General features: G+C 38.9%; 1 protein-coding gene across 1 annotated transcript; it reads left to right on the top strand.

Moving 5' to 3' along the window:
- Window positions 1–915: 915 nt before the first annotated feature.
- Window positions 916–2,769, top strand: EAF02_003289 (uncharacterized protein; the record flags this gene model as incomplete). Its single annotated transcript, XM_038899337.1, has 3 exons — window positions 916–2,089; window positions 2,150–2,420; window positions 2,478–2,769. 3 exons carry the CDS (start codon window positions 916–918, stop codon window positions 2,767–2,769), a joined length of 1,737 nt encoding a protein of 578 aa, XP_038760264.1.
- Between the last annotated feature and the right edge of the window lie 22,823 nt (window positions 2,770–25,592).

The following is a 25,592-nucleotide window of genomic DNA, read 5'->3' as shown; positions in this document are numbered from 1 at the left end:
ATTTTCATGGGTATCGACGGAACTCCCTGCAAATTGTAAGTGTGGGGTCAGATAGTCGCAAATATCCCAAAAGGGATAAAGTAATTGCTTGCGATTACTCTGCTGCAGTCAGCATGAAGTGTTATGCGGTGATTCAGAAATTTCTGCTTAGATATCATTATAATTTGCTAATATATTCATGCAGCTAGTCATGTCAGGGGGGCCTGGTGCACAATTTAGGAATAGACGCTACTTAAGGCAGCTGTCAAATCAATCTTTGAAGCATCGGATAGATAACCATGATATCCCGGATGCATTTTACTACGCTTTCATGTGGCTTTTCAATCAGCCCACTCCTGCTACTTTCGTTTCGGACAGACATGTCGGGCTGTGATTACCTGTATGCTGTGCTGCGCCTCTCCTGGGTAAATGCCAATGAGATTGCGTCTTATTCTTAATCATTTAGGCTGAATGCGTGGCTTCCTAGTGCCTCGATTACTGGCAGTTGAGTTTTCCTGGCACACACTTCTCTAGTTTTTATTTCACGCGCCGCACTTACACAGCACCGCAAAGTAATAATTCGGCGCAATATAATGCCCGATCTCTTACTTGATGCATCTCAGAAAAGATGCGGATCCTTCATGAATACTCGGTGTCACATACTGCATTTCACGATGCAACGTTCTGCTGTAGCATCGCGTTTTAGAGGTACGAACTCTCTTAGGATGCTCCGGGAACGAAAAGATACAAGCTGCTACTCACCTTCCTCTTACACATATCGTCACATTTTCAAGCCGGTTGGCGAATTCATGCTGAAGATCATTTGTCAATATCAACATCTCATCGCATGGCTGAACAAATGGCCTTCCTCTCCTGTGATCAATTACTTGTCTCTTTCTGGGCTGCGTTTTTTCCTTTTGCTCTGCAGACTCCAAGATGGAAATTTCCCACCGCCAAGTCTTACACAGGTTCAAACCTCTCATCATTATTTTTATCATCCTCATCAGTGGACCATGGCTTTGTGCATCTACTATCCTCAAAAGCTGTCGCTGTTTTCCAGGAGACTTATGCTGGCCCAGCGTATCAGAGTGGGCTGCATTTAATACATCTGTAAATGGAAGACTGATCTCAACTATACCAATCGGCTCTGTGTGCCATGAATTCTTCAGAAACCAAAGCACGTACAATGTATCAAAATGTACGGATCTGCAGGCCGCTTGGATCGACCCCCAGACTCATGCGGATACGTCCCACTCCGTCATGGCACCATTCTGGGCGAACCACAGCTGTGATCCTTTCTATCCTACTAAGAGTCAGTGCGTCGTAGGTACCTACGTCCAATATGCAGTGAATGCCAGCTGCACGTCAGACTATCAAGCTACACTTGCGTTTGCAACAAAGCGAAATCTGCGTTTGGTAGTCAGGAACACAGGGCATGATTACTTTGGAAAATCTTCGGGTGATGGTGCCTTAGCCATCTGGACACATCATATTCGGGACTTTAAATTCCTGGATTATACTTCGAAGGGATACACAGGAAAAGCTATGGTGATTGGTGCCGGACTGCAGGTTCTAGAGGCTACTACTTTGGCTCATACACAGGGTTTGACGATTGTTGGGGGGGCTACTGCCAGCGTAGGTATTTCGGGGGGTTATACTCAGGGTGGTGGTCATGGCCCACTACTGTCGAAGTATGGATTTAGTGCAGACCAGGTTTTGGAGTGGGAGGTGATCGCTCTTGATGGACGACATATGAGAGCATCTCCATATCGCAATCAAGCTCTATATTGGGCGTTAAGCGGCGGCGGCGGTGGGACTTACGGGCTAGTCCTCTCAATGACAGTCAGAGCGTATCCGGAAGAAGTGACAACAGCCGCGAATCTCACATTCACCAATCAAGGCGTCTCCCAAGATCTATTCTACAGCTCTGTGGCAGCTTTTCATAGTATCCTCCCTGCTCTAACAGACGCGGGTGGCGTGGCTATCTGGACACTGCAGACTACAGGATTCAATTTAGCTCCAGCTACAGGACCAGGCATGACGAAAGAAAAGATGGATGAGATCTTTGCACCTGTATTACAAGCGTTGACCGATCTTCAGATCTCATACTGTAAGATTTTTCTATATATGTCTTATATATATGGCTAAGTACTAATACATAACGATTCAGCATATACATCAGTCGAGTTTCCTAACTTTTACGAAAGTACCATTGCTATGAATAATCCTTCGGAGACTTCTATTTTTCAAATTGGCAGTCGCTTGCTCCCTCGTTCTGGTTTGGCTACCAACTCAAGTGAGTTAATAGATGCTCTTGCGAGTATATGCTCCTATGGTGCTGGGATTAGCGGACTTGCTTTCAAAGCTCCTTCGAACTCTTCATTCCCCAACTCAGTCAATCCCGTCCTTAGAAGTAGTATGATTAGTTTCGTAGTAGGAACGTAAGTATATTCAATTCAATTCTTACTATAAAACTAGAGCTAATTGTCGTATCATAGCTGGTGGAATAGAACTGATTGGGAAGCAAATCTCGAGAACCAAGTACTACTGACAGATACTTTGCTTCCACTAATAGAAGAATTTACACCGGAGGGAGGATCTTCATATTTAAATGAAGGGGATATCCGGGAGAAAGAGTGGCAGCGGGTGTTTTACGGTGATAATTATAAATCTCTTCTTAGTATCAAAAACGAGGTTGATCCTAAAGGTCTTCTATGGGGCCGGACAGCAGTAGGAAGTGAATCCTGGGCAGAAGATTCTAATGGGAGACTCTGTAGAGTTGATATTTAAAGTAATTCATATATTATATCAGGTTTCTCTTCTTTTGTAATATCATGCTTAAGTGATAGCCAGGCATATGTAAGGGGTGGAGCCCGTGATGTCTGGCTCAGGCAGAGCCTTCGCTTACCGTTATCAATCACATGGTATACATATATAATTGAGAACTGAAAGCGGAAATCTCTTTTTTCTTCTTTATAAAATCGTTCATAGTGTTATAGATACTTATCCGAGGGTATAAACTACGATTACTTTCCGCCGGAACGTGTATTAAACTAATCGCCTGCTATTCAAAGAAAACAGTGAAATATAAGAGTAGATAAGTCGACAAAAAGACCATTGTCCTCCGCAAGAAGCCCGAACTGGTTCAGTAGTAAAGTGATCGGGCCACTCTCCCACTATTCTATAACTTAAAGCTATAATGATGAAATCTTTTGTATATATAGGCTAATCTCCATTTTTGGGATCCATATAGATCTACCCTATATACTGCTTCATAGACCACCTTAGTATAGACCTCATAATACAGTTTCTCTGAGCTTCAACAATCTATTACTAATTCTAATAAAGCTTTTCTATTATAAGTTGCAAAAGTGATCGATCGAGTTACTGAAGAGGAACTAGTGATCCCTTTTCCAGCCACTACCATTATGCCTATGCACCACTCTCCGCTATCAAGCAAAACCACCGTTCCGGCCGCTCCTCTTGAGCAATCCTAATAACCGAATCCTCCACTCCTCTGGAGCACCATCACACACACACCCGCTTCTTTGAAACGGCACATCTATACACACCACTTCTATCCATAAAACATGGTTCTATAATAGAAGTAATTGTACAATCAGAGCACTCCTCTCCACGAGTAAAAAGGAAAACGCTAGGAATATAGGGCCAATCAAAAACGGCCCTATTTGCAATCATTACACTACTTGTTTAGAATATATAAAAGGAAACTAGATTTACCCTATAAGATTTACTAGCATGGCACATCAGCGCCTTTCTGTATTTATAACTCTAGATCTAGCCACATCTTTCATACCCCTCGGGAGGTTCTCCACAAAGACGTTTGTCATGATACGGGTAAAGACTTATATTGTACCATAAGGGTAAAAGAGCTATAAAAAAGTGAAGCCCTATTTATAGGAAGTAGGGCGTATTAGTATTCTGTATCTAAAGCATGAAGGCAATTACAGATCATATAGTTGGCGTTGTAATAGTACCCCCTGCTCACACACAAATTTCGAAGGAAACTTTTTCCTCGAAATACGAACCGTTTCGCGATCGCTATAGATTATAGTTATTAAACCAAATCCATTACAATTCCTCCTAATTGATTCGAATCAATAATTGTTGTAATACTGTTGTCGATATTCTAAAACGCAAAATACATACAAAAATTCGTGTAGAAAACTCTTCATTCTAATCTTTAAAACAGAACACAATCCTTAAAAATGAGTTTCTCAAATATATTGAAGAATATTAATATGATAGAAGCTTCTTCCGAAATCTCTATTATACCTAATACCTATTCTACAATCATATTAGATACTTCTATATCAAATCCCTATTTACCTTTTAAAACCTTTATATTCGAAATCTCCAGTCTAATTCTATTAATCAACTTCAAAAAAAGAAATAAAGAAATCAATTTATCTAGTATATCCCTTTCTTACTCAAAATACAAATAATATTACCTATATCTTTAATCAAATAAGAAACATAGCCCCACAATACCTTTCGGTAATCAAAACAAACAATCCAGAATTCAAGATAATTTCTTTTTCTTTAAAAGAAGCTATCCTAAAAGCAAGAGATCTTATAATACTAGCTTCAATACTTACTCAATTACATAACAAATAATTCAAGCTTCTAAATCTCCTAGAAATCTTTAAAGAGTATACTGAAAAGGGAAATCTTATTACAACCTTCAAAATCATTACCTCTCAAATCACCCATCTCGAATCAGTTATTCGAAAAATCGAATCCCAAGCTAAAGCCCTAAATACAATTCCTATATTTACTACTATCCCAATATCAAAACCAACATATACAAAAGTTTCAAAAGGAGAATAAAACCTAATCTCCAAAAAAAGCATCAAATCAATCCCTATAAAGGAAAAGATAGATTCAATCCAAAAACGATTTATTCTAATTAAACCAGAAATCTCAAACCCCACTTCCTTCTCCTTTTTAACTATTCGAAACAAAATAAATAAAGCTTTTCAAAAGATTGGAATTAAAGGATTAGTTATTACAACAACTACTTTATCCTTCAATAACAATATCATTATTATAACAAACAATCCTTTTACATCACAATTCTTAATAAAAAGAAAGCTATTTGGAATAACATTATCAAATTCGAAAGGATTTAAAAAAAATCAAGAATGGCATAAGTTATTATTCACAAAGTCCTTATTAAAGAATTCTTAGGAGTAAAGGGAATGGATCTTATCTTAAACGAAATCAAGATCTTCAATTCTGACTTTAAGCCTATAGGAACTCTTTTCTGGTTATTTCTATTTCGAAAAAAGCTTATTAATAAAAGGAAATTGTAGTTATTACTTTTGCTATCAAATTAAAAGTGGAATTAGCTATCCGAAAGTGGTTATATATTGCTGGAAGTAGTATAAGATAGAAAAATTCTACAAATCAAAACCAACTACACAATACCAGAAGTATTAAGGGTTTGGATACTAGAATGCTCACTGCAGAAAAAACCCTTCTTGTGGTTTATATAAGGTAAATATATTATATTAGTATATTTGTGTATGGTATATAATATTAAAGGAAAATTCTATTAATATTTAGTAGCGAAATACTTGAATTGTTAAGGAAATCATATAGCAAATTTGAAAATATATAAAATCTATCAGGCTATTCAATAAAAATCAAATAATACCTTTTAATAAATCACATTAATATTCAAATCCTTCAAATAAATCTTAATCGGAATTTATAAGCTACAAAAAACATTTTACAAATTATAATAGAATTTAATATCGATTTTATTACTATTCAAAAGTCTTGGATTATTAAAAACGAAAATAATTATTCAATACTAGATCAATTATATATTCTAATTTTATATAAACATTTTCAAAATTCGATTCTAAATATCGATTATGAATATTATTATACCCCTCAAAAACCCTTTAATTTATAATTAACCTTTCTCCTGATTCTCCAAAAGATTCTAATATTTAGATTTTTGATTATCAAAATGGAAATAAAGCCTTTTAAATTGTTAATATTTATAATAAAATTAATTTATTTATTTATTTATTTATTTATAGTGATTAACGTCTAATATCTGACCTCCCAAGGGGGTATTCTAGACGTACTAAGGAGCGGGCCTACGGGCCGCTAGCGTTCCAGCCGCTCATAGTAGTGTAATGTTAGCTAATCAGGGGCTTGTTGCCTCTGGTATTCCCCCGCTCAGTACCGCTCATGGCGATCCTGCGGCTGTTCTGTCTAAGGGTTTGTGGTCCTGTTTCAGAGGGCCTTGTTTTGTATGCTATCCGGGTGTCGGCGGATGATCAGGTCGATCGTTGTCGATCGGAGAGCGCTCGGAGCGCTTATGGCTGTTCGGTGCGGGTCTTAGGTTGATTGGGGTGGAGAGCTCATCCTCGGGGTATTGGAGCAGGTTGGAATTCGCGTAGTTTCGCGTAGTTTGAGCATATTCTAGTATAGAATCTGGATCTAGCGAGAAGGTCAGTAAAGCTATATTGTGTTCGCAGGACGCGGTTGATATATGCTATCGCGTTCCATTCGGATCGAAGTCGATTTGGTGCAAGCGGCTAGTCGCTGTGTGTCTGATTATTGATTGAACATTGAAAGAAATGCAGTGGGCTTTTCTCAATCCCGTATGTACAGGTGTTTGTGCTATTTTCATGATTGAATCTGATGTGATAGGCTGCAAAGTCATTGTGTCCGGTTTGCATCGCTATGAGTCTGTGTAGTACCCCGCGAGGGAGCTTGAGGCTTTCCGGCTCCGAGGTATCATATACCGGTTTCCATGCATTGTACGTTTCGGAGATCAGGCCCCTTTTTTCCCTTCCACCATCTGCTCTCGGAGCGCCGACATTTGGCACGTAGGACAGAGCGGGAGCTGCTGACTGTGGGGAGGCAGGATGGGCTAGGGTCAAGCGGCCCAGCCGTGCCCTGATCAGCGAGGCGATCGGCTGCCTCGTTGCCCTCAATCTCAGTATGCCCAGGGGACCACTTGATTACAATATTGTAGTGTTGCATCGCTTGATGGCACTTGTGGTATGCCCATTGAGAGGAGGCAGCGGCGCTTCCTCGCATTCCCCAGATTACTGAGGTGCTATCAATGCATAACCATATTTCGTCCCTGGTAGGGGCGATCAATGATGCTCAGGAGGCGTTCTAGTCCCCGCCACGCGCCGATCGCCTCAGCGTCAAAAACATGCGACTGTTCGCGTACACGGCCGTAGCCGCTATCGATCTGTTGCTTGCCGCGGTAGATTGCAAAGCCGTACCCCACGCGGTGACCGTGTTCGTCGTATTGTTCAGACCCGTCTGAAAACACAGAGTAGTCTTCTTGGGGGATTAAGTCCCACCATTCCTTGAATGCTTTCGCGGCGTCCTCTTTGTCCATACCATTCGTTGGATCGGTGCGGCACTCGGGAGAGAAGTGAGGCCGTAAGAGTCTGGGCGCTCGGTGGCAGGGATCGCCCGTCCCATTCTTTGCAGTTTTGTATTGGGACCTTTCAGAGTACCTGTGCCTCGTCCTCTCTTCCTGATGCACAGCTTCAATCGGTTTACAAGTAGGTGTTGTGCATCCACTGTCTGAAGCCGAAACGCGAACCTCAGTCTGGCTTGCTCTAGTGCAACAATTCCAGCTGGGAGACCAGCTTCTACGAGGAGTGCGGTCGTCGGGGTCGTCTTGTAGACGGGTAAAGCTCCCCGTGCCGCACTGTGAATCGTCTTGCTGACTAGGTCGACGTGTTTCTTGATCCCGGTGCGACCGGAACCATGGCTGCATTTGGGCGTTGTTTGTTATAGCCCATCGAACCATACTTCGGAGGCCGAAGAGAGGCGACAGGGAGTACACAGGTAATAATCGCTTTTCGCAAGCAGACTGCAGATGGTCCGTGGGCTGTATGAGCTATTGATCGGATATAGGATGCAACACGCATAGCTTTCGCGGTGCGCGTTTTGACATGCTGTAGGAACGTTAGGCGCCGATCAAAAAAGACGCCAAGCCAGCGTAAGGTCGGTTGTGCTCCGTTGGTGAGCCCTAGAGGGGTCGGCGTGATGACTAGGTCCCGACTTATCCTCATAGCCGGGTTTGCAATTTCATGCTTCCTCGATATGTGAAGTAGCTCAAACTTTTCCGGAGCGAAAAAGACCTTATTCTGATCTCCCCATCGTAGGATGCGTCGAACGGTTCGGCGGAGCATACGTGTATTCGTGAATAGGTCCTTAGATGTGTGATATATAGCTATATCGTCAGCATATCCGAAGCGCTGTGCTCTATCTTGATTGAGAAGCTCAGCAAGATAGAGGGTATACAGGATAGGGGAGAGTGGCGATCCCTAAGGGGTACCGCATGCGACCGGGAAATCCTGTATTGTGATCCCCTCAAGCCTTACACGCACACGTCTCCCAGTCAGGAATGAATCAACGAGTCGCAAGAGCGCCATAGGCCAACCCTGCTTCTTTATATGTTGTAGGAGCCGTCTTTTAAGGAGTGCATCATAGGCGCCTTGTATATCCATTGTTACTAGTGTAACCACTTTGCCAGCTGCTAAAGTAAGCTCAGCATTATGAGTGAAGGCAGCTGTGAGATCAATACCGGCTTTTTTCGGCAGCGCTCCGCAATGCTGAGGGCTGATAACGTTGTATCTCATGGCCGTCCATGCAATTTGACTGGCGATGTACCTTTCTAGTCCTTTTCCAATACACGATATCAACGCAATCGGCCTCCACGATCTCGGGACGTCCTGTCCTTCTTACCAACCTTGGGCAGCATGACTACTTCAGCGAGTTTCCACTCGTTAGGGTAGTAGCTGAGCCTGAGGCAGGCCGCGAAAATCTCATGTATTACACTCTTCGTGCTAGGCCCAGCACGCCTTGAGGAGGCGAACGGTTTTGCCCGATCGACTCCGGGTGACGTGCTCCTGACTCCTATTACATGTTTTTTCCACTTCCTCGCGGTGATCGTTCTTTTCCATGGTAAGGTCGTCTGGCAGCCCTGTTCCTGTAGAGGGTCGTGCTGTAGATCGTCCGATGCTTTGAAGCGGTCGAGTACCGTTGTAAAGAGTGCTTCGGCTTTTTCCCTGGTATCAGTGATCTCCTGGCCTTCGATCACCAGAGGAGGTGGCCTTGAGGCCTGCTTCTGGGGTCAGCTTGTGCCAGTTCATGACTTTGTATAGTTCCTGATCGTCCTGTACATCGTCCAAGCGCTTAGTCCAATAGGCTCGTTTCGATGCTCGCACGACCCTCTGTAGGTCCTGCTGGGCAGTTGCCATTCCGTTAGCAGTTCCAGTTCTCCTGGCTTGTGTGTATGTTCGGTGTGCCTCCTTACACTCGTCGGTCCACCACGGGGATGATCGGTAGGGTTTGCGGCCTTTCTGCCCCATAGCTACTACAGAGGCGCTCAGTGCGCTTGTGAGTCTGGCGATCAGTCTGTCGACATCGTAGGTAGATCGGAGGTTGGGTTCTGGAGGTTCGCTAAGCGGTTGGCCATTATGCCTGCCAGGCAGGGTAAATCTGAATCGCGTATCCGGATGTGCGCTTGCTCGTATTCAGAGGTTCCTCTGTCCGAGATGGTAGTGACTTGAGTGGCGTGATCGAGCCGCTGTGCAGGTCGTTATCGATCACCGTCGTAGCGGTGATCAGGTTGGAAAAGGTCAGGTCCAGAACGTGTCCCCTCGCATGCGTAGGGGCACCAGGAGTCCCGATATACTCCATTCCCTGTTCGGCAGCCCATTGTGCAAGCGTGTCACCTTGGTTGGCAGTTGCTACTCCGGGTTCCCACAGATCATACTTAGCATTGAAGTCACCTCCGATGACCGTACCAGTCCCTGGGGCGATCTCTAGTCCGAGTATGTATTCTATTGTCAGCGGATCAAGCGGGGCGCGGTAGGCATTGAGGATCGAGTACCCGTTAACATTGATCCAAAGTAGGTCCCTGCTTCCGGTCTGCCTCATTTGTCTGACCTTCAAGTTGCCTCCTTTTCGTACGTAGGTGATCACTCGTGGCCCATGCTCAGGGCCATCAGCCGCTCCCCAGGTGTCGATCGGCTGGTATCGGTCATATGCGGCATGATTTTGGGTTGCCGAGTTATCGTACAGTCGGGGTTCTTGGACACAGATGATATCCATATCAGCCTCTCCAGCGACCTGTAGGAGGGTAATATGATTGGAGTGTCCGCGCCCCACATTCGCCCACGCGATCGTGAGCCCCCTTCCCCCTGTTGAGTTCGCACTGGTTGTGCGACTCATACAGGGGTGGTGGCGGTTTCGTCGGCGTTTGACTCACTCCCCTCGCTCATTTCAGAGTCGGGAGGTGAGAAGGCTTTTTCAGCTATAGCTGCTACATTATAGTTTACCCCTTTGTTAGCACGGCGCGGAGGGTTACGGCCCGGGGTGTGAATCGGACTGTTGGAGGGGCCCTCCCCTGATCGGGCCCGTTTTGGGTGATCGGTCCACCAGTTGCCATTCGTTCTCGTAGGCAGTGATGCGGGCCCCCGGTACAGGGGGTCTGGGGATGACCACTTGAGGCTGTTTGGCTGGCGTTGGAGCAGGTGCCTTTCCCTGCGTGTTTCCTGAGTCTCCCTTCGGCCAGCGGTCCTGACTTCTCTCACTTGTCGGTGGGTGAGCCTGATCAGTTTTCCATTGACTGATCGTGGTGCCGCTGGGCAGTTGCTGTGCGCGGATCGGAAGGGTCCTAGGCATCCCGCACATTGAGCATCGTTTTGGCATTGCTCATGGATCTTTCCGTCGGTGTGTTTAGCAGTCAGTTCGCTGCACCTAGAGCAGCGAGGCAGGGGCTATAACACACATACGGGTTACAGTATAGCTGGCACCCGTTGGAGTGCTGTTGTGGTTGAGGGCGTCGCGACCTGTCAAGGGGCTTCGAGTATTCACTGACATTAAATAGCCGGATGGTTTTACTGTCTTCTTGAAAACTAACAATCCAGTTGGCCCTCCCTGTTGAAAGGGTTCACCCCGTACTTAGAGACTCTGTATTGCATTGGTTCCTCTCCTGCCTGCGCCTTGATCTCTTCTCGGATGATCGTGTCTGGGAGTGTTGTGAGCGAGCCCAGCGTGTTGTGAGGGACCTGAGGCACAACATAGTTGTACCAGGTCTCCGCGGCTTGAGCATCATCCGCACCAAGGCGCGGGTGATCAGCCGTATGCGATTTTTCGTCTCGCAAGAGGTTCTTGCATTCCTCTGGCGTCTTGCATCCCAGGGTCCACCCCGTCCTGTTGCGATGGAGCGAGGGGATCAGTTCGAGCCTTAATCCAGGAACTGCTTCTATAATCTTCAGTCGCAGTTCGAAGGGGTTATTGGCGATCATCTGTTGCCCACTTCCCATCTTTATAAGGATCGTGCGGCTGTTTCGCTCCCGTCGTTCGCGCTCCTGTATCGTCTCCGTCGTTTTGGGCGTGCTCGCCTTGGCGCCCTTCGGTGCCTGAGGCGCCCCCCCAGTCTTGAGCGCATCAGTATAGGATTTAGCAGTTCCCTCTGGGGTTGCTCTTGTGATTGGTGTAGGGGTTCTCTGTGTAGGCCCGGCTTGTCTTATAGTCTTGATCATGCCATCGATGCACGCAGACCTCAGCGCGTCGGCGTGGCTCAGTTCCGTCTTGCTCAGGGTTTTAATGCACGCGTCGATCGCGCTCGCGATCTTTAGGGTTACTCGTCGCTTTCCGTCCTCCTTATAGAATTGATCGGTTATTGCTTTGTAGATAGACCGTGTGTCGCCATCTCCACTCGCTTCAGTTGTCGATGTGGTCGTCGTCGTCGTCGTTGGAGCGATTGGGTCGCGACCCGACGCGCTCGGCGGCGCGACAGGTCGCTCACGACCGCACATTGACGGTATCATGGTATTGTAAGATTGAATCGAGTCCATATATATATATCATGAAATTGATGCTTTTTGTTAAAGTAATTTATAATATCATTGTTATCATAACGTTCACTGATTAATAACAATATAATATAATCAATGGAGATGTCGGATATATTATTACTATATCAATTATATAATTATAAGATTATTCTTGAAAATAATAATAAAAAAGCTTTTAAATACAATTCTCTTTATAAAATGTTTCTTAAAAAGCTTGAAATGATAATAAAATTAATCAAGCTAAAGAAAAGAGCTTTATATTTGAAAGATATCTATATAATTTATTAATTATATAAGAAACTATTCTTATAAGCAATTTCAATTTCTATTACCCATGGTGGGATTCTTTTTTAAAGAAAAGCGGAAATACTGATTAATTAGCTGAATAACTGGAAGATTAGAATCTCATTTTTTTAAATAAGCCTAATCTTAGTACCTTCTATCGCAATAATCTTTTTAATTTAAGTATTATTGATCTCATATTAGCTTCAAAAGGAATTGCTTTTTAAATCCAAAATTAATAAACACTATCAAATACAGAATCCAATCATACAGGAATACTATTCGAATTTAAAGGAAAAAAAGAATCAAGTCCTTGTAATACAATATTGCTAGTTAGATATAATACTAAGCTAATCAATTGGAATAAATTTGAATTGATACTGAAATCAGAAACCTTATTCTCTCCTATTCTTTCTACTTTGATATTGATAATTTCATTTAAAGAGGATTCGCTTAATAATTTGAAAGAAAGAAATGATCATTCTAATCTGGATTAAGCAGCAAGCAAACTTATAAGAATTATTCAGAAAGCTATTGAAAAATCTATATCTAAAGTCAATTCAGAAAAAAGGGGAAAACCATGGTGGATATTCGAATTAAAAAAGCTTTGAAAAGTATTAGGAAAAGTAAAACAATTAATTGAATCTGATTTAGAGAATTCAAATTTCAAAGAGGAATATCGAATTGCTAAAAACAAATATTTTCAGATTATTAAAACAACAAAGAAGAATTATTGGAATGAATTTCTAGAAAAAGAGGATATATAGATAATATTTAAAGTAATAGTCTATACAAAAGACTATTAAGATTAAAGGATATTGGATATTTCAATTGAAAGCTTTTTTGAAGGAAAATGCTCTATTTTCAGATCAACTCTATTCCCATTTTTCTTAGTTATTTCAAAACTATAATGAAAAGGATATAAGTAATCCAAGAAATGGGAATAACCTAATCTTTCATAAATCGAATTAAATAATATCTGTTCAGTCAAAATCTAAAGAAAGATTCCTAGCTTAGATAGAATTATTCAGGAGATTATTATGAAAGTATATAAAGCAATTCTATAGATCTTCTTCAATTTATTCAGTAATCTAATCAACCTTAAATACTATCCACAATGCTGGAAACACACAACAAATTTCGAAGGAAACTTTTTCTTCGAAATACGATCTGTTCGCAATCGATTAGATTATAATTATTAAACCAAATTGATTACAATTACCCCCCAGTGATTCTGACAGTAATTATTATACTACTATCATCAGCACTCCAAACACAAAACATACACGAAAATTCACATAAAATTTTCTCACTCCAAACTACCAGAATAAGAATAGATCCTTAATATGAGCTCTCTTAACAATTTATCAACACTTAGAGATACAGCTATAATAGAGGCTCCTTCTGAAGCCTCTATTATACCAAAATTTATCCTATTATTATCCTAGATACCCCAATATCTTTAAACCCTTCTTGACCTTCTAAAACCTTCAATTCGAATCTCTAGCTTTATCCTATCAATCAATTAGCTAGCTAGTTCTAGAAGAAAATTGAAGAATTCAATCTATTTAGTGACCCCTTTATTACTTCAAATACAACCAATACTATCTATATATTCAATTAGAATAAGAAACAAAGCCCTACAATACCTTTAGCAATCAAAACAACAATCTAGAATCCAAAACAACCCAAACACATTTAAGGAAGTTATTTTGAAAGCTAAAGACCTTATAGTGCTAGCTTCCTCTTTCTCCCAATTATGCAAAAAACAATCTAAGCTTTTAAATCTCCTAGAAATCTTTAGAGAATATATTGAAAAGGGGAAGTTTACTACAGCTTCAAATATTATTATCTCTCAAATCACTCATTTGAAAACCGCTACACACAAAATCGAATTACAAGCAAAAGCATTAATTAAATCTTTTCTGTCTATTATTGTTATTATTATTATATTAAAATCAATATATACTAATATTTCAAAAAAAGGAGAATGGAATTTAGTCCTTAAAGGGAAAAACATTATATCTATTAATATAGAAAAGAAATCTAATTTTATCCAAAAACGAATTATTTTAATTAAATCAGATTTTCCAAACCCTATTTCCTTTTTCTCTTTAATTATCCGAAACAAAATAAATAAAACTTTTCAAAAAATCGGAATCAAAGAGTTAGTTATTATAGCAATAACTATATTCTTCAATAATAATATCATTATTATAATAAATAATCTCTTTATATCACAATTCTTATTAAAAAAAAAAGCGATTTGAAATAATATTATCAAATTCGAAAAAATCCAAAAGAATCAAAAATAGTATAAAATCATTATTTACAAAATCTCAATTAAAGAATTCTCAGGTATAAAAGGAATAGATTTTATACTTAATGAAATCAAAATCTTCAATCCAGACTTCAAGCCTATAAAAACCCCCTTTTGACTTATACCTGCTTTCAAAAAAGCTTATTAATAAGAGAGTACTATTATTATTATTTTTGCTATAAAATCAGAAGCAGAATTAATTATTCGAAAGCAATTATATATTGTTGGAAGTAATATAAGAATAGAATAATTCTACAAATCAAAACTAACTATACAATATCAGAAATGTCAAGGATTTGGGTATTAAGATACCTATTATAGAAAGAACCCTTCTTGTGGATTATATAAAGGCAAGCATATTACATCAATACATTTGTGTATGGTATATAATATCAGAAGGGAAAGTTCTATCAATACTTAGAAGTAAAATACTCGAATTGCTAAGGGAAATCATATAGCAAAATTCGAAAATATATGCAAAACCTATCAGATTATTCAACAAAAATCGAATACTACTTATTAAATGAGTTACACTAAATATTCGAATCCTTCAATAAATCTTAATCAGAATGTTACAAGCTACCAGAAATAATTCTATCTATAACTTGTAATAGAACTTAACATCAACCTATTATAAGTCAAAAATCTTGAATTATTAAAAACAAAATTGATTGATTCAAATTTAAAATTGATTATATACTCCAATTTCATATAAACATTACCAAAACTCAATCCTAATTACCAGCTATATATACTATTATATATATCAAAAACTCTTCAAGCTATAATCAATCTAGCTTTTAATTCTTTAATAAATTCTGATATACAGATTTTCAATTATCAAAATAAAAACAAAACCTTTTAAAATCATTAATATATATAATGAAGTTGATTAAGTTAAGAGAAAGGTTTTATAATCAAAAAGTACTTATATAATATATCTATTATATAAGAAACTATCTTTTTAAACAACTTCAATATCTATCACCCATAATAGAATCCTTTTTCAAAGAAAAGCGGAAACGCTAATCAATTAGCTGAATGATTTAAAGATCAGAATCTTATTCTTTTAACAAACCCGAAATCAATACTTTCTATCAACTAATCTTTTTAATTCAAGTATTTTTGATTTAATGCTAGTATTAGAGAGAATCTCTTTTCAAATTCATAATTAGCAAACACTTTCAGATATAGAATCTGATTATATAGGAATATTATTCAAATTAAAAGAAAAAGAAGATTAAGTACTTTTAATACTAAATCGATAATTAGATATAATATTAAATTAGCAAATTGGAAAAAGTTCAAATCAATATTCAAATCGAAATCCTTATATTCCTTTATTCTATCGAATTTAAAATTAATTCTTCTAATCAAAAAGAATTCCTTAAATCTTTTAAAAAACAAAGATAATTACTATTTAACTTTAAATCAAATAGTAAGTAAATTTATTAGAATTATTTAAAAAGCAATAGAAAGGTGTATACTTAAAATTGTTTCAATCAAAAGAGTCAAACCATGATGGACACCTGAATTGAAAGATTTCCGAAAAGAGCTAAAAGAAGCAAAGCAAAGAATTGAATTAGATCTAGAGAATCATAACTTTAAGAAAGAATATCGAATCACTAGAAACAAGTATTTTCAAGTTATTAAAACAGCAAAAAAGAATTATTGGAATAAGTTTTTAGAAAAGAAGGATATAAAAACAATTTTCAAAGTAATAATCTATACTAAAAACTTTCAAGATCAAAGGATATTGGATATTGCAACAAAAAGCTCTTTCAAAGGAAAATACTCTGTTTTCAGATCAACTCTATTCCCACCCTCTTCTATTATCCCAAAACCATAATAGGAAGGGTATAAATAATCCAAGCAATAAGAATAGTCTAATCTTATTCAAATCGAATTAAGTAATACTTGTTCAATCAAAATCCAAGGAAAAACCTTTAGTCCAGATGGAATCACTTAAGAGATTATTATAAAGGCTTATAAAACAATCCTACAAACCTTTTTTACTTTCTTTAATAAATTTATTAATCTAGAATATTATTTGAAATATTAGAAACAAACCACAAAAACTATTCTAAAGAAAGCTTTCAAATCAGATTATTTTCTTTCAAAAGTATATAGAGTAATTGCACTCTTAAATTGCTTAAATAAAATAAATAAAAGGATTTTAGCTTAACGATTAGGATATTTAATAAAAACAACCCATTTTCTTCACAAGAGTCAAATAAGAGGATGCCAAAAGAAATCAGTAATTAATACTGTACTTTTATTAATTATAGAAATTAAAAGAAACAAGTAAGCTAATAAAAAGATCTCAATATTATTTATAGATATAAAGGGAGCATTCAATTATATTTCGAAAAATCGACTATTAGATATTTGTAAAAAGCTAAAACTGCTTATAAATCTGATAGTCTGAATAACCTTATTTCTTTAATAAAGACAATTGAAACTATCTTTTAATAATCAAATCGAATCTTTCAAGCCAATTTCGATCGAAATACTATAAGGCAGCCCGATTTCTCTAATTCTCTTTCTTATATATATTAGGGCATCTCTTATTATTACAATCCGATTCTGAAAAGAAAATCTTTGTTTCAGCTTTTCATCTATCTAAAACACAGATTTCACACACGAGCTTATAACAACCATATCTACGGATATCCCGAAATCATATTATACAATACATACCAGCGCGATCGCTGTAGCGCTTCGAGCTGTTTGGCTCGAGAATGCTGTCGCAGCAGAATCAGAGAGGGCCGGCGAGCCAGCCGTCACCTACAGGGACAGCGGGCTCCCCGATCGATCTCGATGACTGCTCCTCAATTACTGCTTTGAAGAGAGCGCGGATTAGCAACAAAAGTGCTGGTTTTCTCTCAAGCTTGTTTGAGAGCGGCCAGAATACTATTGAAATAGTTGTGAAGATAGCTATTCAGAAGAAGATCGATACACAATGGAAGCGCACTACAGACGAGGCTCTAGTACTCACCAGCTTCGAGACAATCCTCGTACAGTTCGCAGTGCAATTTGCGGAATAGGATCTGAGCCGACTGGCAGGAGAACTGGTACGCAGAGCATTAACAGTCATCACAGACAATACAAAAGGGACCTTCAACTCGAAGCTAGCAATAAAAAGCGTGAAGCCAACTATGCAAACATATGCGGGAATACTTCGAACCCCCAAAACCGCAACCGCTACTCCTTCCGGTGCAACTGTGGAAGCAGGGGCTGCAAATAGGCCCAAACGGGGGATCAGTGGAGCACCGAGATTAGAACGCATAGACGAAAGACTCTTCCTCCGACTCGACGAACGAACCAAGATGGAGTCGTCCTCATGGGGGATCAGATAGGCGTTAGTAAAGGTGGTCCCAGAGATTGCTACTCTAGGGGCTAGAGCTATTGCGGCAGTAACATCCACCCGAACTGGGTGGGCAGTCACAGCTTCCCCAGAAGCCCGTATAGTCCTTCTTGCGAACAAGCAACAGGCTATAGCAGCTACTAAAGCTACAGATCTTGCGATCAGTGAGCCATGGTATACATATATAGCACCAGGGGTCCCGATGATCATTACCGATCTCCTGGGAATGCCCACAGAGATTGGGGAAAAACAAATGAGGGAAGAAATCTGGTATCAGACGGGACTACGTCCAGTACAGGTAGCGAGATCCAAGCTCGGAGCAGATAAGCAGAATCGGATTACCTGGATACTATCCTTCCAGGAGCAGCCACCTCATTGTAACCTATTCAACGAGATCCGAATGTTCCCAGCAAATAAAAGACGAGCCTTGGGAAAACACGACCCAGGGTATCAGCAATACTGTGAAAGCTGGAAATGCAAAAGAAAAGCGGTATACAGAAAGTACACACACCCGCTATCTACTCATGAGCCAACCGGGGATTGTAATCACCCAACACAATGCGCAGGATGCCGCGGGCCCTTCCCAGCGGACCATGACAACTGCCCTATCAAGCCCCAGCGGGTGAATGGCAAGACAGTGCGCCCGAATCGAAAACAGATCCAGATCATCCGACGAGCAGGGGAGATCAACACTACTATCGCCTCAGCACCAGCAGTAACAGTTCAAATACCGGTGATAGTGCAAGAAAGGAAAAGGAAATCTAGAATAGATGCAGTCTCCCGACACGAAGATGGCAGCAACTCGGAAAGCGATACTGGAAGAAAGCAAGCGAACGATATCTCAGGGAGCTCAACGGATGAGGAGCGGGATGCGCAAGGTCAACGTATCACCCGTAGTAAGGCAGCAAAGATCAACAAGAATCTCAACCTTGAAGCTCTGAGTAATCAGGCTATGACTGGGGGACATGATACAACAATGGAAGATCTATATGAATAGATCGAATCCGCTATCTATTGCCTAAATAAACACACAGAAAAGCCTCGCACCGCATACAGCAGCATTACAGCGAGCGTTTGAGGAAAAGATCGATGTAATATGTATACAAAAGCCCTGGATATCCAATACACACACTCAAACACATAACGGATACCAATGCCTGTCCCCAGTGACCTCCTGGAGGGGGAGCGGGACGTGCGAGGAAGGGCAGGGACGCCCACGAGTAATGACATATATCAGAACTGAGACTAGACTACAAGTACTACAATTAGCAGGAGAGGAGCATAGAGACTATATGTGGCTTTCTATAAACGGAATTAAACTACTAAACCTATATAGGGAACCGAATACCTCAGGAGTCCTGGAGATGATCCTTGACCTAATACCAACTGGGGACACGATCATTGGGGGAGACTTCAATGCTCACCACACACTATTCGAGCCAGGTGTGAATACAGCGCATGGTGGCAATCGGCTCGCGGAATGGTCCAGCGACAGAGGCCTCAAGTTCACGAACATCCCGGGTCAAGCGACACACAGAGCAGGACACGTGATCGATCTAGTCTTTTCCAATATCCCAGGAACATATACAGAAGTAAGGGCTGATATGCATTGCGGATCCGATCACAATACCCTCCTCACCATTATACAAAGAGCGAGCTCAGCACCGAGATCCCAATACGCGTATTGCATCAGGGAGGAAGACCTACCTCTGTTTCAAAGAATGGTATCAGCTAATATAGTAGAAATCAAACGGGAGGCACAGACAGCAGTCACAAGCATAGCCCTGGATCGAGCTGTCGAAAACATGCAGAAGGTACTACAACAGGCAATCAGAACGACAGAAAGACTGGATCGGAAGATAGGAAAATCGGCCTTCTGGTGGACACCCGACTGCACGATCGCTCGAGATGTATACCTCCGGAGCCGCATAACCAATAGTGATTACTCTATAGAATGCAGAGTATTCTTATTGTGCATATAACAGGCTAAAAGAGGATACTAGAGGAAATTCCTTAATAAAATGAAATCAGATCGAGATCTATATAGAGTAATCGGATGGCATGATCTGAGCCTTATATACTGCTTTCCACCAATCATAATAGGCAAACACATTGCTACATTGGATAAAGAAAAGGCCGAGCTGCTATACTCGAAGATTCTACAGCACTTCAAAGCCATTAACAATCTCCCGAACTCCGGATACAATCAAAATAAGGAAAAACTATCCTGGGGGGAGTCTATCTCCATAGAGGAAGTGGAACATAACACTATAGGGGTCTCGAGTACATCCCCAGGGATAGACCGGATTACAGTGAGATTACTGAAGGTTATCTGGACAGAAATAAGCTCAGTTCTACATACCATTTTCAACAAGTATCTACAGTTCAATCATTTCTTTACAGTATAAAAACAAGTAGAGGTAGTTATACTACCAAAAGTAGGGAAGACAAACCAAATATCCCCACGATCATAGTGGCCTATCGCCCTCCTCTCCTGTATTGGGAAGGGCCTTGAAAGGATCATAGCAAGACATCTAGCATGAATAGCCCTAACACAAAAAATACTCAGCCCACAACATTGCGGTGTCTTTCCGAAACGATCGGCTATAGACTTAATAGCGTTGTTCATTTATAATGTAGAAGTAGTGCTCAATAAAGGCTATGAGATTATAATGGTTATGCTAAATGTATAAGGAGTGTTCGATACTCTATTTAAAAACAGATTCCTGAGACGAATGAGGGGATAGGGGTTTCTACAGAATCTGATCGCTCTGATTAACTCTTTTTTAATTCAAAGGCAACTCAGGGTTAGACTTAACGAAGCAATAACTGGTTATAATATAATGAAATACGGTATCCTATAAGGCTTACCCCTCTCGTCAGTCCTGTATATGCTTTATCTTGTAGAGCTACTTTAGCAAGACTCTAAACTCTGATTCGGGTATGTAGACGACATTTGTTTATACCAATCATCGGCAAGCATTTAACAAAATGTTGTAATGCTAGTAAGAGATATGAAAAGCATATTCTGCTGAAAAGTTAGAAACAAAATAATCTTTGTATTTAAAAAGATGGAGATAATCTATATAACATAGTACAAGCATTTTATTAATCCGGCATACGAAATAAACCGCGATTACACTATCTCTCCGATCACATCAGAATTGGCTCTATGATGGCTAGGCGTGTGGTTTGATTGCAAGCTCATATTCAAATAGTATATCGAAATGTGAGCAGTTAAAGACCGGAAATTGGCTTATCACATCCAAGGGCTAGTCTGGATCACAAACGGATTCCCAGCAGTATTCTTATGGAAAGCAATGATCACTTGCTTATATCTAGCCCTATTCTATAGGGCAGAGGTATAGTACGCAGGATAAACAAAAACCACTGAATAGCACTGAGACGGAACACCAGTAGTAATAAGCGTTCAATTAGGAGAAGCGATTCTAGCTATCAATAAAATCCTACGAATAGCAATCAGAGGAATCCTCCCAGTCTGGCAAACAATCCTGAATACAGTGATAATAAGGGATAGCATTTTCCCACCAGCAGAAATAGCACTAGAACAAATAAAATGGAGAGCAGCCCTCCATGCCCAAACTATTAATCCAAAACATCCTCTTTATTATTGAGGGATAAGAGCTACCTACTCCTCCGGTAATAGGAAAGGCCAATTGCAGCCAGCCAGAACAAAGATCCAGGTGATCAGCCAGTGCCTTCCCCGAATCAAGGAGACGACTTTAATAGGGCCTCACTACATACCAGAATATCGAACGGATCCCATTAGAAGCCTTACGAAAGAGGTAGCGGTAGAGTAGTTTTAAGAATAGTGGAACAAGCGCATACACAATCAGATCATTATATTTTCTGATGGATTGGAATAGACCGATAAGGATGGTAGGCGAGTAGGATATGGATATATTGTATATAGAGAACAAACAGTAGTATGCGAAGGAAACAATAGATTGCATTACAACTCTCATATATTCAACGCGGAAGCAATCGGGGCATACCAAGACCTCCAAGCAGCGATCAGAAATATTACTGGTATAAAATAAATGGAAATCTGTATATACATCAATAGCATATCAATGATATAGGGAATGAGAGGTACAGCCTCTATCATATTGTAATAAGCTTTCCTCAAATGTTACAAACTAATGCAAACACACTCGATCCAGATCAAATGGTCGCCAGGCCACACAGGGATCAAAGGAAATGAGCGTGCGGATACACTCGCTGATAAAGGGACAAGAAAATCAGCCTCAGGGTATGCGAATCGACCTACAGTAAGCGGTATCCGCTCTATAGCAAAAACTGCTATGGAATCGGCAGTACAGGCGTGGTGGATCAAACAGAAACCAATGCTCTCCAAACAGTACCAGAAATGGAATCCAAGGAGCACAAACAAATACCCTAATGAACTAGAACTCTCACGAACTACTCTCCACCGCATGCTAGCGATCCGCTCAGCACACAGCGATTTCGAAAGCTATCACCGACGATTTAAACACGAGAAAGCAACGATCCATTGCTCATATAGCGCATACAAATCCCCCAAGCACATCGTGCACTGCCGCAAAGTCCTTGCGACCTACGAAACCTGGCCCCCAGATATCAGGCCCAAATACCCACCCCGCAACCGGGCGGCTCAAGAACGACTACTGAAACAGCTAATACACACACCAGCCAAGTTCGCTGAATTTATTGCTATAACAGACTTCTACAGGAGCATATGCCCTAGAACGCTACCAGAAGAATAGGAAGAGGAAATGGAAATGGATTGACCGATCCAGGTAAACACAAATACAGAATAGGAGGCGATCGATATAGCAAGGCTATAAAGAACAAAATCGATATATGCAATACTCTGCGCTGCACTAGAATACATACAAAAGCTACCCTTACAGGATAAAGCAGCTCTCAATCAAAACATTATATAAAAGATCGGAAAGCGCGCACGGAGGCGCTCAGAGGATCGGAGACAAAAGCGCAAGCGCGCTAGCTATCGCTTGGGAGGCTACTGAGGGTATTGAGACCTCATTTTTAGGAGAGGGGGATCATGTAAATTAGAGATTATCCAGCAGTTAGCCCAACCGTAATGCCCCCTGGGAGGCTCGCCTATACGGCCCGGTTGAAAATTACTAATAATAATAATAATAATAATAATAATATATATTAGGGAGCTTTTTTTACCCAATTCAATCAAGTTTCTTTTTTATATAGATAATATTGCTTTAATCACACATTCATCTATATGGAAAAAGAATATCAAAACCCTAGAAAGAGTTACAAAACAAATCTATGAACTCAGTTCTAGAAATATAATCCAATTTGATTTAGCAAAAACAGAGCTAATACACTTTTCATCATTCAAATTGATAAAAAAATATCCAATCACGCTATCTAATTCGAAAATAATTGTATCCCAATCTCTTATTAGATGGCTGGGAATATAGTTTGATCTGAACCTCAAATTCAATCAATATATTAATATTCGAATCATACAAGTGAAAGGTGCTTTCCATCGAATGGCTCGATTAGCTAATACTGAAAAGAACCTTAATCCTAAAGTCCTTAGATAATTATATATAGTATATATAATCAGTATAGTTAATTACGGATTAGTAATTTGATAGAGAGATCAAATTCATTTCAAAAATATAATACAATCGCTTCAAAACCTAGTTTTTCAAAAAATATTAGGAGTTTTCAAAATAGCCCCAATCCTTCCAATGGAAGTAAAAGCAGGCTTAAAGCCCCCAAAAATTCGATTAGATTCAAATGTTAGGTAATATGTATTTTGTCTAGCTAAACTTTCGCTAAACCATTCAATTAATATCGAAAAAGAAATATCAGTTCAATATCAAACCGATTTGGAAGTAATCCCTACTCCTCAAAGAAAACAATATAAATCAATCCAACTTGATAGAATTAGAGAATTAATAAATCAGAATCTCAATCCTATTTCACTTAAAAAGATTATTCATTTCAACTTCCCCTTATGGAAAAAGGAAATTCCCTTCAGAGTTAATATTAGCAATTTATCAAAAGAAGATATTACTATTCTTTACAATATTATTTTCAATTATAGAGATAAGAATACTATCTATATTTATATTAATACCTTTTCTATTGAAAAAGGAATAGGTATAGGTATAGGTATAATTACAATATAATCAAATAATCGAATTTCATATCAATAACAATTGAATATTGGTAGTAATCAATTAATATATAATAAAGAGCTTTACAGAATTATTAGAACTATTGAATATACTAATACAATTATCTGTATTAGTAATAAATTCAAGATATATTCAAACAACCAAGCTAATCTATATCACTTAAAAACATTATCAGATCATCTTGAATAGACCTATCAGATTTGAGTAATCAAAGCAGTGGAAATCATTAAAGCAAAAGGAGCTAAAATATCTCTAAATTGGATTCCAGGATATACTTTAATAAAAGGAAATAAACTAGTAGATAAACTAGCAAAGGAAACAACTACAATATATTCTATCTCAAACAAAAAAAAAAAACACAAATTTCGAAGGAAACTTTTTCTTCGAAATACAACCTGTTCGTAATCGATTTAGATTATAATTATTAAACCAAATTGATTGTAATTGTTCTTTAGTAATTCTGATTAATAATTGTTGTGCTATTGTTGTCAGCACTTCGAATACAAAACATATACGAAAATTCGTGTAAAATTTTCTTATTTCGAATTATCAGAATAAGAATTAGATTCTCAATATAAGCTCTCTTAATAATCCATTAATACTTAGGGATATGGTTATGATGGAGACTTCTTTTAAAGCCTTTATTATATTAAATACTTATCCTATTGTTATTCTAGGTACCTCAATATCTTTAAACCCTCCCTCGCTTTTTGAAAACCCTTAATTCGAAATCTCTAGCTCTATCCTATCAATTAATCAGCTAGCCAGTTCTGAAAGAAGATTTGAAGAATTCAATCTATTTAATGATTCCTTTATTACTCAAAATATAATTAATACTATTTATATATTCAATTAGAATAAGAAATGGGGCTTTACAATATTTCTTAGTAATCAGAACAAATAATCTAGAATCTAAAACAATCTAAATATATCTAAGGAAGCTATTTTGAAAGCTAGAGACCTTATAATACTAGCTTCCTTTTTTTCCCAATTATGCAAAGAACAATCCAAGTTTTTAGATCTTTTAGAAATCTTTAGAGAATATATTGAAAAGAGAAAGCTTACTATAACTTTGAATATTATTATCTCTCAAATCACCTATTTGGAAATCGCTATACACAAAATCGAATTACAAGCGAAAGCATTAGCTAAACCTCTTTTGCCTACTACTATTATTACCATTACATTGAAACCAATATACACTGATATTTCAAAAAAAGAAGAATAGAATTTAATCCCTAAAGAGAAAAACATTATATCTATTAATATAGAAAAGAAATCTAATCTTATTCAAAAACAAATTATCTTAATCAAATCAGATTTTCCAAACCCTATCTTCTTTTCCCCTTTAATTATTCGAAACAAAATAAATGAAGTCTTTTAAAAAATCGGAATCAAAGAGCTAGTTATTATAATAACAACTATATCCTTTAATAATAATATTATTATTATAATAAATAATCTCTTTATATTATAATTTTTATTGAAGAAGAAAGCGATTTAAAGTAATATTATTAAATTCGAAAGAATCCAAAAGGATTAAGAATGGTACAAAGTCATTATTCACAAAA

The sequence above is a fragment of the Botrytis sinoallii genome (genome assembly GCF_014898435.1).
Source record: "Botrytis sinoallii strain Bc 23 chromosome Unknown BSIN_005, whole genome shotgun sequence".
In the NCBI taxonomy this organism is placed as follows: Eukaryota; Fungi; Ascomycota; class Leotiomycetes; order Helotiales; family Sclerotiniaceae; genus Botrytis; species Botrytis sinoallii.
This window is presented reverse-complemented; position numbering and strand designations above follow the sequence as displayed.